Source organism: Amblyomma mixtum, chromosome 3 (genome assembly GCF_055824585.1).
Source record: "Amblyomma mixtum isolate Tamu chromosome 3, ASM5582458v1, whole genome shotgun sequence".
Lineage (NCBI taxonomy): Eukaryota > Metazoa > Arthropoda > Arachnida > Ixodida > Ixodidae > Amblyomma > Amblyomma mixtum.
The window spans coordinates 41,976,786-41,990,104 of NC_143014.1; the positions used below are offsets into that span (position 1 = coordinate 41,976,786).

At 43.6% G+C, this 13,319-nt stretch overlaps 1 protein-coding gene across 1 annotated transcript in view; it reads right to left on the bottom strand.

The window, feature by feature from the left end:
* The window catches only part of Gpat4 (Glycerol-3-phosphate acyltransferase 4), a 36,693-nt gene extending 23,466 nt beyond the window's left edge, over positions 1–13,227 (bottom strand). Inside the window, exons 1-7 of the mRNA XM_089578872.1 lie at positions 12,965–13,227; positions 9,695–9,803; positions 9,529–9,638; positions 9,368–9,465; positions 7,648–7,713; positions 4,080–4,154; positions 2,731–2,820 (exon numbers count right to left, since the gene is read on the bottom strand). Coding sequence (XP_089434998.1) covers positions 2,731–2,820; positions 4,080–4,154; positions 7,648–7,713; positions 9,368–9,465; positions 9,529–9,638; positions 9,695–9,803; positions 12,965–13,144 — 728 coding nt within the window. The 5' untranslated portion in view covers positions 13,145–13,227. The remainder of the gene's footprint in view (positions 1–2,730; positions 2,821–4,079; positions 4,155–7,647; positions 7,714–9,367; positions 9,466–9,528; positions 9,639–9,694; positions 9,804–12,964) is intronic.
* Between the last annotated feature and the right edge of the window lie 92 nt (positions 13,228–13,319).

The window sequence follows — 13,319 nt, forward strand, 5'->3', positions numbered from 1 at the left end:
TTGTGAGACCCAGGTTGCCCTTCCCGAACAACCTCTCCCGACCAATCATTAATCTAACTGCCACCTGCCACGGTCGGCAGGTTGTGATGATGTCACAAGGTCATGTGGCCCAGGTGGCAGGTGGGCCACCTGCTTTTCTCAACCTTAACGCTGTCACGTTAACCTCTCCCTTAACGCTGTCATGTTAGCATTAAAATTAAAAAAAGAAACTGGAAGTGAACCCAAGCCTGCTGCTGTAACAGAGTGCTTGATCGCTTCTTCCAACACACAACGGTGTCCTTTATGAAAAAGATTAAATGCAGAACAAGAATAATGTTGACAATTTAAATGCTAGTTAGTAGCTACATAAATGTGCACACATAAGTAGGTCCCACAGCACTTGAGAGTAAAAGGTTGTTCTGTTGATTAATAAGTACAAAAATGGCATGACACAAAAGCTAGTTATGAAAAATGCCGTCACTGTAAGAAAACACCCCTGCAAAATAAATACTTTATAACAGCATTACACTCTGACACAAAATTAATTTAATAATTCAGAGCAAATAAAGATCTTTCAAAATAAAAAAAGAAGGATGGTTGTTTGGTGCTTGTACATGCTGCAGAGGGAGCATTATGCATACCATGATTTATGTAGAAAACTGTTAACAGAAAATTACATGCACCAAACCTAGATGGTTCAATATTAATATAGTTTTTACTCCTAAAACAAACAGAAAGGCTACTGACAGTTTAGTGACAGGTGCACTACAATTTGAAAGTTAAATATGAACGAGCTGTTACTGGCTAATGGTATCTGCTACAGCTCAAGCAGCATAGGTGCACTTGCACAGAACGGACCCAATGTCAGCATGCAGATGGTTTGGTTTTGTAAGCGTCTGCAAGCGCTGCATATAAAAAAATGGAACGCAGCACATGGGTGGCTTACAATGGATGGTACGGCAAAGCAGCGCTGACGGACAGGACGGAAGAAGTTCAGCGCATGTGTTTGTCTCATCTTCTTCCGTCCTGTCCGTCAGCGCTGCTTTGCCGTACCATTCAACATGAACCAACCAGCCCGACTCAGCCCTCTCCTTAAAATGGATGCATAAATACAAATACAGTCCGCGTCATGACCAATACTGTAATCACATCAGCAATTCAATGTCTGCTTTAGAAATGAGACGTGAACAGCAAAGCTTATATGGCAAGAATTAGCACAAGAAAAGCACCACGATTAACACTGCGAATGAAATATTTAAACTGACAGTAGGATTGCATTTGGTAGAGTTTTGCTATGAATGAAAATCCGTAAACTGCTTTACGGTGACAATGTACTGTAATATGTTAATCTCAGTACCGAGCTTCCAGTTCAAACAATCCATTGATCTACCGGTGGCAACCATAGTACTACCACCACAATGTGAGAAGAGTTCACAATCTCTCAGGCAAACAAGAGAATCCATGGTGAAACACTGTGCACAACAAACGGGCACATATAGAGGAACTAAGAAGGTAAAGAACCTCAAAAAACTAAGGGTAGCACCATCTCCTTTCTCCTCCTCCTGCACAGTCACTTGCTTGCTCCCTTTTCGTCCATGGCTCCACCTACGGGGTGCTCAAGTAGCAGACGCTCTTCGGTGCGATCGCACTACACATCGCATTCTATCGTGTCCATGCTTACATGCACCACTCGCATTGTTTGGCACCGCGGGGGAGGAGAAAGCAACAAAACAAACAAGAAAAAAGCATGCGAAAACATGTTATGGCGCTTGGCCAATGGGAGGGTCGAACATCCGTCGCTAACTGCGCTTCTGTGTTGCTTCTTCATCCTTTTGCGTGTGTCTGTTTTGCTGAGTGCAGTGTTTCCTCATGGATTCTAATGAAGTTGCACATCTAGCAATTCTGTTAAATCAAAGGATATTCATTATTATCATCCAACTGAGCCTAGCCAAATGGCTACAGCAGAAAGCTATGCAGCTATTTTAAATCTTCATAGTTAAAGAGACCTGCCCTAATCCAGGCTCCCCCCCAAGAATCACCGCCACACCTAAGCAACTGCTCTGCCAACTAAGTTGAATGGTGGAGCCAGAAGATGGTAGGGTGAGTTTTCGCTAAGCTTTGACCTAATATGCAAGACAGTAGAAGTCAATTAATACACATAAAAAACAGAAGGAGATCAAGAACTGATCACACAGGTCTGCCTTTGTTGTTGTTTCCAAAGCCTGACACAGTCTGAAAAATGTAAAGAGCTTGTTACTGGCTAAGTAAACTGCTTCTAAAGATGCCTACTGCCAGATAAACAGATAAATGTGCCTATTGAGGCCAGCTTTGTTGTTAGTATAACAAGCACTAATGAATCAAAAGCCTTTGTGAGACCAACACACAGGGGATCAGCTTAGCATCCTAAGCCAAAAGCATGCTCAACACTTTCAATGAAAGACGTCACTACAGTGAATATTAGACTATATTAGTACCACAAGGGAAGGATGCAGAGGAAGTGAAGCTAATTTTCCATATTAACCATACCAACAAATGTACATACCACTATTTTAATTGGCTTCCATATTAAATGATTTCAAAAACTCACATGTATTACCAATACAAATTTTGTAGTAAAAGACACTCTACACCTCACACAACCTTGGCATGCAATGATTTGGCCTCTTTACCACAAGAACTAAAGTGAAAAATCCTTCAGTTTTTTTCATCCCTGTTTGCACAACAAACCAGCCCACATAAATGAAACCTCACCTGTTGTGGTAGGTAACAATGGCTGACACGGCCCGTGACAAAATTCGGAAAGTGATCAAGCTGATATGCCAGTAAAGGAACCGCTTAAATCTGAAAGTAGCGCCAAAATAGAGTTCACAATTTATACAGGGCAGATAACTGTGGGAAGAAATTGTCACAATGGCCAAAATAACACCCACTGTGTCCAGCTTTGCAGCTCAGAATGCTGATATACTGCAGAACCCCGCATATAATACGAGCTTTTTTTCCAGATTCTAGCTTGCCAAATTTCCGCCTCGCATTATATGCAGATCCAAACAATTTTTGGCTAAAATTTGCAGTTCCGGTTTCGTTATTATCAAGCGCCGTTACCACCATGCTTCAAGTGAGAAGGGGCGCTATCTAGCGGTGGCGTAGGTCTGTAGTTTCGATTTCAACGCCAGGTCACTACGCTGGCCTGACCTCGCGACACACAGGACGATCGCACCTCCCATGGTATTGGGACTGCACAAGCAGTCCTTGGCTGCTTTTAAAAGGAAAGTAATGCTGCCGAAAGCATCAGTACTGCATCAAGCGCTGTTACATGGGCTGGATGAGGTAGGGAAAGCCTGCAGTTACTGCTGCCGGACACGGGTCTCTCCGGCCACGCTGTGCAATTGGATGGCGGACGCTTGGGCTATCAATCCGAGGAACTCGGTTGTAATTTCAAGAAATGCGAGCTATCAAACGCGCTCGATGGTACCGAAGTCGTGTTTCAGTGGAAAGGTGCCTCTGACAAGGGCTTTTCGGAAGATAGTGCACCCGACGGCGACAATCGCTAAAGCACTGACTACGGACACTTCCGAAGCGTGCACGCCTGCGCGCCCGCATTTGTGCCGGAGCCGGTCTGCACATGCTCGCGGTGAAGGACATGAGTAAGCGTGAGTGTGGCACCCGATCTGTATCTTCCAGATATCTGGCGCCCAGCGTCGTATCCGGTGCGCCGGTATACACAAATAATCGGAGGACATTCAGCTTTCATGACATCCGAAACGTTTTAGAGCTGACTGCCTTACTTGCATTATTCGCTGATGAAATCTTTTTTTCCGTTTTTGCTATCCCCAAATTACACTTTGTATTATATGCGGGTCCGTATTACAGACGGGTTTTACGGTAGGCCTTGCAACGTAAGAGCATGGACGGTTAGTCCCATACACTGGCGCCCATAAGCCACCACATGACCAAAATAAATTAAGAATGCCTAGTAAACACACACTCTCCAATAACACTAGAGTGCATTGAAGACAAACTTCAACACCTTGGCACAAACTACAATATTGTGACCAACCTGACAGCTGCTAGCAAGAAAACTAAACAACTCCTTTACTCACCGGCCCTCTGGAAAATAGCCCAGTATAGCAGTACAGCAGACGAGCCAAATCATGCCAATGCATGTCAACGCCACCCTGGGGTAAAATAAAAAGCAACAAAAATCCTTCAATTTACAAACTGTGGAGTTCAGAAATAAGCCCACAAACATGTGCCTTTGAAAACTTGCAGCAGCTAAAGAAGTGCTGAAACATACATCAATCTTCTTGTCTACCTTTACAGTGAAATAAATGTGAATGCCCTTTTAACGGTGAGATAAATGTGAACTGCCATCTGCCACGAGTTCCCAGGCCTCATGCAGAAATGCCAGAGACAAAATTACTGCATCCGTCTTTTCCAATGAATGCATGAGCTCGCACTTCAGTTACGGGTGCAACGGCCTGGCAACTTTTGCAACAGACGGCAAACCAGCACATACTGGACAATGCTAAGGTACTACATAGCAATGCTGAAATCCGACTAATACCCCGGTCACACAGCAGTTTTCGAAGGCTTTTCCAGCAAATGCATCTCGTTTCACCAAAGGAGTAAGACCTGAAAGGAGCAGCATTGCTGCTACATGGTACAGCTAGTGTAGTGTAGTGGCACCCCTAGTGTAGCATAATGAGGTGGAAGTGAGTTTCAAAACTGAAGTGGCGTATTCATTTGTTGAGCTTAAAAATTTAATTCATCGTACTTCCTCCATAGAAGAGCTACCGATAGCTTCTCTCATAAGCAGCAGCAGGTTTTGTTTATCGCCCTAGCCACCATGGGAACTTGTTGCTGCCACATTTTTAATTTTTATTGTCTTGAGATTATAAATATACCCAGTGATGTGATTGGCTGAAGCCATTTTGGAGCAGCTTTTTGGAGCAGCCAAAAGGGAATTTTGGAGCAGGGAAACAAGCTTTTGGAGCAGCTCAAGGCTCATTGCAAGTGAAAAAATTGACTTTGCGAGAAGTAAAATAGTAAAATAAGGAGGAAACCTTTGGAAACAAAAAGGTGCTGTTCAATAGGATGTTAGGGGCATTTCGATGCGAGCAAAATGCAAAAACACCCGTGTACTCAGATTTAGGTGCATATTAAAGAACCCCAGGTGGTCCAATTCTGCAGTCCCCCACTACGGCGTGCCTCATAATCAGATCGTGGTTTTGGCAATAATTTAATTAAATTAGAGGCAATTGTGAAACATCATATGTTGGCCCAAATAACTAATTTTAGAACTTCAGTGTACTGTAATCTTTTATGCGACCAAGTATAGATCAGCCCTGTGTTATAGCCGCCAAGCCCCTATAGGACAGCAGTTATAAATGGACAACAAGGAATTCACTGGAACTTTTATTTAAAAATGACTAGAATGCAGATGACAAGCTTACAGAAAAACAATGAAATAACACTATCAACGTTTCGAACTGAATAATAATTATGTACACGACAGCACAACTTTTCGGCTTCTTGGCCTATCAAAAAGCAGTGGACCTATTCTGTGCCTTTTTTCTGTGAGCAACATCATTCAGTCTTTAACTGCAAAATACTGCCTAGTTGGCTGCCTTAGGCGACATTTTGTCAACAGCAGCTGAAAGCCTTGTTTTCCCTTCAGCAAGCAAGGCCTGCCCACTTTCAATATCACCAAAATTCTTCATCTTTATGCCATTGTTGATGAGCAGCTCTGCATTCACCAGCATTTTCTTTGCTGTTTCTACTTCCAGCTTAAGGGTTTTGTCAGCATCACTTGGTGTCATCTTGGGCACATTGGCACGCTGCCGTTTGGCATGCTCTTCTTCAGAAGCCAAACGTTCTCTGTACCTTTTGCTTGCCCCTCGCACTGCTCTGACAACATCAGGCGTAACATCAAAGTGAAAATACGCGTTTGGCGCAGCTTTGGCGCACAATAACAAAAATGTAGCAGGATGTAGCAGGTTTTGCCTTTTGGCGCACATCGGCGCAATTGGCGCAGCTATCACATCACTGTATACCATATTTACTTGCATAATTTGTACACTTTTTTTCTTTAAAATTAGGGCTGCAAAGAGAGGGTGCGCAAATCATGCAAAATTTTCTGAACACGTCCTTAAAAACTCAACAAAGGTCATAACACCCATTATATATGGTATACTGGCGCCTATACGTAGACCCCCCTCTCGCACCCCTCACTGCCAACAAAAAAAGTTGACTCCAAATAAAAGACACATATCCAATACCGCCTCACCCCATGCTATGTAGTTCCTCACGGGATGGCATGATGGCACATGCACAGCTCAAAGAAATAAACAGGCAACGAGACAATCACGAAGCCAGCAGTACGAGGCAAAGGAGATAACAAGCGCCAAAACGGGGCCCTCGCGTGCAGCCTGGCTGACTAGCAGCACATCGAACAGCAAATGGTTTGGTAGTTTCGGATTCGGACGAGCACACGACTGTTCATCCAGGAAAGTGGCCGCCAGCACGAGCGAGCCATTCAAATTGCGCGCAACTCGGACTCTTGCCACTCACACCTTTCACAATCATACATGGCGACGTGGCCACGCCGATCTCCCCAAGTCTGCCTAGCAAGCACCCAAGTACATGCTGGCAGTCTGGTGCAACAGAGGACAACAAAATATTTGTGTAGAAGTTTTTTTCTTTCAAAAATCTGGGTGAAAAGTTGGGGGCGCACAAATTAAGCGAGTAAATGCGGTATGTCCAAAATCAAATCCACACAAACTTATTTATATTTATATGATTTTTCCAAAGCATTTCTTTCTTTTGCTTTTATTCTTCTTCACTGTATGGCGCTGCGATCACAGCTACTCAAAGGTCTCACATGGCCGTCTCTACCACCAAGGTCCTTTGTGGCAAAGACACAACACTTGTGCCATGTAGATGTGCACCATGTGCCTTTGAACATAAGGACCAGATTCTCAAAGGCCTTTACAGTGCCCGTGTGACAGAGGTATAAGGTATAAGCTTACTTGGTTTGTCGTCATTAAATACCAAGCCTCCCTTGGCTCCATCCAACGCTACATACGAGTGAGGAATTATACTTTTGTATTGAACTATTGACAGCCCACTCACCCACACATTACCCCAACCTATTTGATGAGGTATCTTTATTACAGGTCTTTCATTTTTGTCGCAACATTTGAATTACTTGGGGCCAGAACCCTTTTTGCAATCAGCAAGGGCTCAAATAATAACGATTTTCATGGCTCCCACTAACTTCAACAGCTACACACCCTTCTTGTGAACACACTCTGGAATTCTGTAGCTTGACATTATGCTCAGTCAGTGTCAAGTAAAATTTAGGTAAAATAAATACAGAGCTAGCTGTGAAATTAGCACTAGTATGCCCCACACTTATCTTTCTGCGCTGTCACTGGATCAGTATTCAATGTACTTAACTTCAAAGATGCACAAACTGCCCATACCCAAGAGCATTCATCAAAATATACTTTTCTTCCCAAAATAATGCAGGAAAGTATATTTTTATTCTGGCCATTTTAACACAACAATGCTTTATGCAAAACAGACAAACTTTCAAATTTTCAAACATGTAAGAAATGAATCAAAGTAAAAATGCTGCCATTCCTCATTTAGCAGATAGCTACTCACCTCATCGGGAACAGAATAACGTAACGAAGCACGCAACCAATACACCAAATGACTGTCAGCCGAAAGCTGCAACAAAAGAGAACACTTCAGTTACAATTGGAACTGAGAGTCAGTGATACTAAATAACAAGGTAGTATCTGCTCTGACAAGCATTCAAAGGCTCCAAATAACAGTCCAGAATAAACAACAGGCCAGGCAAGCACAAATTCTGAAAAGCTGCATTTCGAAGTAGTGTAGAACCCCGCTATAGTAAACCCGGTTATAGTAAAAACTCGGATATAGTAAAGCAAAGCTGCAGTCCCATTTCGCCTCCCATAGACAACTGTACATTTTTTTTTTTGTTATAGTAAAGATTTTTTTCCAGGAAACGGCTATAGTAGAGCGTCTGGCAGTGGCGATATACTTCCCGCGGAACGATGACGTCGCGGCACGCGCGAAGTCTAGGATCGCGAGGCAAATAGATACTGAATATGATAAAACGGCGCTCTTTGAGGTGGCTTCACCACAATGCTCCACAGTCGAGAGGAGAAGCCAACTTTTTGAAGAGCTTGAGGCCGTGAGGCAAAGCGCATGGCGCGCACGGAAAAAGTAAAGCGGGCTACGAACGTAGCAAGAAGGCGGCGCGGGTCGCTGAGAAAGGAAAGCCAGCAAAAGTGCAGTGAGGAGTAGAAAAGGGAATAAAAGGGCGTGCGTTTGGTGGCAGCGCGAGACACGGGGAAGCAGCGGCAAGAAGCGGAGGCGCGGCGGCACTGCGTAGGCGGTTTTGCCGCGCTCGACTGCGCCGCACGCGTTTCTTAACTACTGCCTCTTAAATGACGCTGAGGCCACAGAAGGCGACACCGTGATCATGCAAAGCTTTGGTTTGCCCATGGAATCAAACTCGCTTTATGTTTATAACCACGTTGTATTCGTGCAAATGCGATACTTCCAAGTAAAACGAAGTCGAAAACGTGATACCATGTGATAACCGAAAATAAATAATTATCACATAAACGGATGATAAGAGCAGGTTGTAAGGTATTTCTGAATGTTTCTTTAATATACCGACACTTCATTCTTAGTAAGCAGCCAGAGGGCATAGTCAGAGCCATGCCATCACCAACAACTGATATAGCAAAGACCCTGATATAGTAAAGATATCTGCTGGTCCCAGCTACTTTACTACAGAGGGGTTCATATATTACACTAAATAGAACTGATGCTGCTCCTTAAGTGCTGCACTATGTCCTGTTTACATACATTTTTATCAAAAGTGCCATTAAGGTAATTATACTGTCCTACTCTTGGCTATGACTAATATGTGTACAAATGACGCCAGAAAAATTTCTTGATAAACCTTTCGAGCATCAATTAATGCGTCAAGGTTCAGCATTGTGACTTTCGTAGTGAAGCAGAACTTACTGATTTGGTATCATTCCAGATAAAAAAGCTGCAGTATATTTTCACAAATTTGCAGTGCCTCAAACTTTCAGAAACTTTCATACATGCTAAGTGGTCCTCTTTTCAAGAATCATAGAGTTAGAGTAATTAGGGCAATTAAAATGGAGACGCAATACTAAGTAACTTCATTCACTGCCCTACTGACACTGAATTTGCACCGGTAGCAACGAGGGCTTAGTGCTGTTAACAGCTATCTCCATGAAGCCACTCTTTTACTTTTTTCTTCCTGCCATGAAAACATAATGGAAGGACATTTACAGAATATGAGCATAAAACTAACCTGACAAATGTGTAGTTCTTGTTGGTCCTTGTAAGCAAATTCCAGGAAGGCAGCTCAGCAGTCGCAAACCGCTTGGTCACGACATCATCGATAATGGCCTGACAACAAAGTGCACAGGGTTTCAGAATATGTACTGGCTGCAGGTGGAAATCAGCTCACACCTCAACACCTTTCTTGATGAAATAGGTGATGTCACCCAAGTGGTATTCCTTGAGTGGGATGTTGATGATGGGCTGCTCAGCTCCAACAATGACATCTTCTCTCGTGATCACTGCAGATGGCACAAGACGCGTAAGTGCCAGTCAGGCAACGCTGCAACCCTCTCACCTGAAGCTGCAGTGTTCGTTTGTTCAGCATCCAAAGCTGTAAGGTCCTCTGCACTTTCTTCTCGCATGAGTCTTTGCCGGTTTGCTCGTTCAATCTTAATTCGGCCATACTGCACAGAAAGGAAACAGAGAGAGTTCCCAGTGTTGCATCTCCACATTCTTCAATGTAGTAAAGTTTCAATCATAGCATTACAACCATGCTGTCCTAAGAATACTGCCCTGCCTCATGCAAAAACAACCATGACGAATAACAGCATCTGCACAAGAACCTGTCAGGTTTGGCCCTAACCTTTTGGCATAACTTCCTGGAGCACATGTATATGAAGTTAAATATCCAAGCCCAAACAGTTCTTCCAAATGAAAGAGAAGTCACCAAATACTTTTTTTACATCAAGCTTCTAATCATGGCACTCAAACAATACTGTAGTAACACTAAGAAGAGAAGGCAACACTGAACATGATTTGCTACGTCCTAGCTTTTGCGACCAAAGTGGGAGATAACAACACGCACCATGGCCACTGCTTTGCTTTACAAGGTACACCCCCTGTCAAAAGTTCCCAGGCCGCAGGGTCTGCTTTTGAGCAGTGTACTGGGGCATTTACAATGCCCCTGGACCTAAAAATACCCACAGGGGGTAGGAAAAGCATCGTTCTCACCTCTGAGAACCTTGCTAGCTTTATAGGCATTTTAAGGACCAAAATAAACTGCTCAAAAGCAGACTCTATGCCTAAAAACTTTTGATGTGCCCTGAACAGGTGCCCACAAAAGCCTGAATTTTCTTACTAGGTAGAGGTACAGCCAGGCATTAAGAAGTGGATCGAGCTGTTCGCGGAGAAAAGTATGGAGTTCATTCGTCAGTTTGCGGATGCACGCTGAAACTGCTAAGCAACTACATTTTGCTGTACTTTTCGTGTTCCAAAAACTTCTGTGGGCACCTGTACATGCCAAAATACATGCCAGAATACGTGCCAGAATACATGCCAATCCCAGCGCTAAAGTTACCCATGAGCTTCTAATTCAAAAAAAGACATTTTTCATCTTGGCACTTTATCAGTACCTCGCAGAGTGTTGCCTGCACCACTGAAAAAGGGGTTTAGTGACAACTTGCCTTCCTCCTAGTAAGATTGTGTTTTCCTTTCAAGCACATGCTACAATTGGGGTAGACAGAGCAACTCCAAGATAAACTTAACTGATGCTTATTGCATTTATTGCCAGCATTGTGTTAGTACATCAGCAAAAATAACGTGTCAGAAATCAAAGAAAAAAAAAACAAGCAAATAGAACTGGTTTGGTTGGTTTGGGGGTTTATGGGTGTTTAACGTCCCAAAGTGACTCAGGCTATGAGGGACGCCATAGTCCAGGTCTCCAGAAATTTTGACCACCTGGGGTTCTTTACCGTACACTGACATCGCACAGTACACAGGCCTCTAGAATTTCGATCGAGGCGATCGAGGCCATCGAAGCACTGATTTTTTTTTTTTAATCTGGTGGAGAATTGCATGGCACCAGGATTCGAACCACGGTCCTCTTGCACGCGAGACGGATGCTCTACCTCTATGCCATCGCTGCGCCCCCATATAGTTTTGCTGAACAAGGGGTTGTATACAGTTTTTCTTTTATGTCCAAATACTGATGCTGTAGTACTGTCACAATGATACATTCCTGAGAGATGCAGCAAGAACAGTAACTTCTCATTAAGCTACATTCAAGAAGAATACAGCCAAACAGTTACCGTGACATGTATTACTGCTCAACTTACCTCCTGATGAAGGCTTTTCCCCACCAACACAATGAATGTGGTTACCTTTCTTTACTTCATGCCAAGAACAGTCACATATATAGCTGCACAGATGTATAAGACTGCTACTAAAGCTCCTGACCTGACACTGGCATAACAGTACTGGAGTGAATGGTTTGCACATGCAAAGCTAAATTTTGTGCATGCAATTGTAAATTTTATACATGTAAAGTTAAGAGTTTCTACCGTAAATTTCATTTCAGTGTCCTTTCTTTTACTCTCTTAATGCAAGCCAGACATGTTTCGCTGTCAAAACTGTTTAAAAATCTGAAGTTCACAACCAGAAATGTAGGGCCAGCTGCATTCACAGAATGATTCCCATTCCTATAAATGTTGCTTTACATGCCAGGTCAGGCTACAGCCAGCCACAACTTAATTTGGTACAAAAGGCTAAGTTAACAATGACAACCGCAGCCTATGGTGCTTGCCACATTCACTGAAGAAAACCCTGGTATATGTCACATACGCATACTGATAAATGAGAACTTTGTTGATATTTGCAAGTTCAAATAATTTCAAAGGTGCTATGTAGGTCTGCAATTTATAATATGAAAAAGTCAGGTTGCAAGCACATTAGAGGATTTCACAAAATATGATCAGTATTCAGTGAACTGGGGAATCTGTTTTTGTTTTTGTTCACCTGAGGCCAAAGCTGTCAACGTTTCCGGTCGTTGTGTACTATCCGCTTATTCCAGATTTATCCGATTTCAGCAATATAACGAAACAAACTTGTTCAACGCAGACGTAAGACTGAGCTGACGAGCACTGATGCAATCAAAGCAGACAAGTCTACTCGCTGATAAGCTGTAGTACGGGGCATCGTACGACAATATCACTGAGCGCAGGAAAGCCACTATGTATAACCTTGCCTCCTGCAATTCGCTTAGCCGGATGCCGGCGCAACCAAAGAACTGCATCACTTCCTTTGAGAGGTTACGAACTCAAGATCAGTTTAGTGTAGGCCATCGTGCCCGGCAACTCATTTGAAAAAACACGTAAAATAGCTCGCTTGCGTGCCAGGGTTACCACCATTTACATCATTTTTAAGGTCGGACGGTAGTGTTGATGTACACCCGCCAACGTATAAGCAGCTGTATAGGTGCCAGAAATACAGTTCCTCATCGGATAATTATTTCGCACGCTGCGTAGTTTCTCCAGATAGAGGGAATTCCATTTGCGCGGGCAAAGTGCAGAACGAAAATGCAAGACGCACGAAAACCTAGCGAAATACCACTGCAATGTGTCCTGGCACAGCGTATCGAAGAGCTCGTATGCATTTTAGCTGAGCAAAACAGGTTGGTGGCTGGCGATAGGCGCAGCACATGTCATCTCCAAGTCAATGTGTGCCGACCGGCGAACGGAAAAGGCAGCGCTCTGAGCAACGGGCTGGGCAGCAGCAAGGTTCGGAACTGCCAAGAGCTACAACATTGTGACCAAATATGAACGAAAACAACTTCACATCACAAACTTACCTCAAAAAGTTTCAGGAGACACCGTATGTACTGCTTTCTTATCCCAAGGCTGGTGTTTGTCACTGATAAAAAGAACAGCAGGAGCAACACGGAGGACGCGCAGGTGACAAACAACTGGAAAGGATGTGTCAAATACCATAGCAATGTTGAGATCGCGTGGGACTTGCAGTCCATCGCCATTCACCTAACGGATCAGCAGCCCTCTCTTGCCTATCCCCCCGATGATCCCTCGGACGTGCTGGTGGTGTTGATGCGTCGCGGCAATGCGTTCTTCTATCGTGAATCGAGTCAATAAGTCAAGATGAGCCAGAACAAAAACAACCGCAAAAAACAAATAAAACAAAAGTATATATAC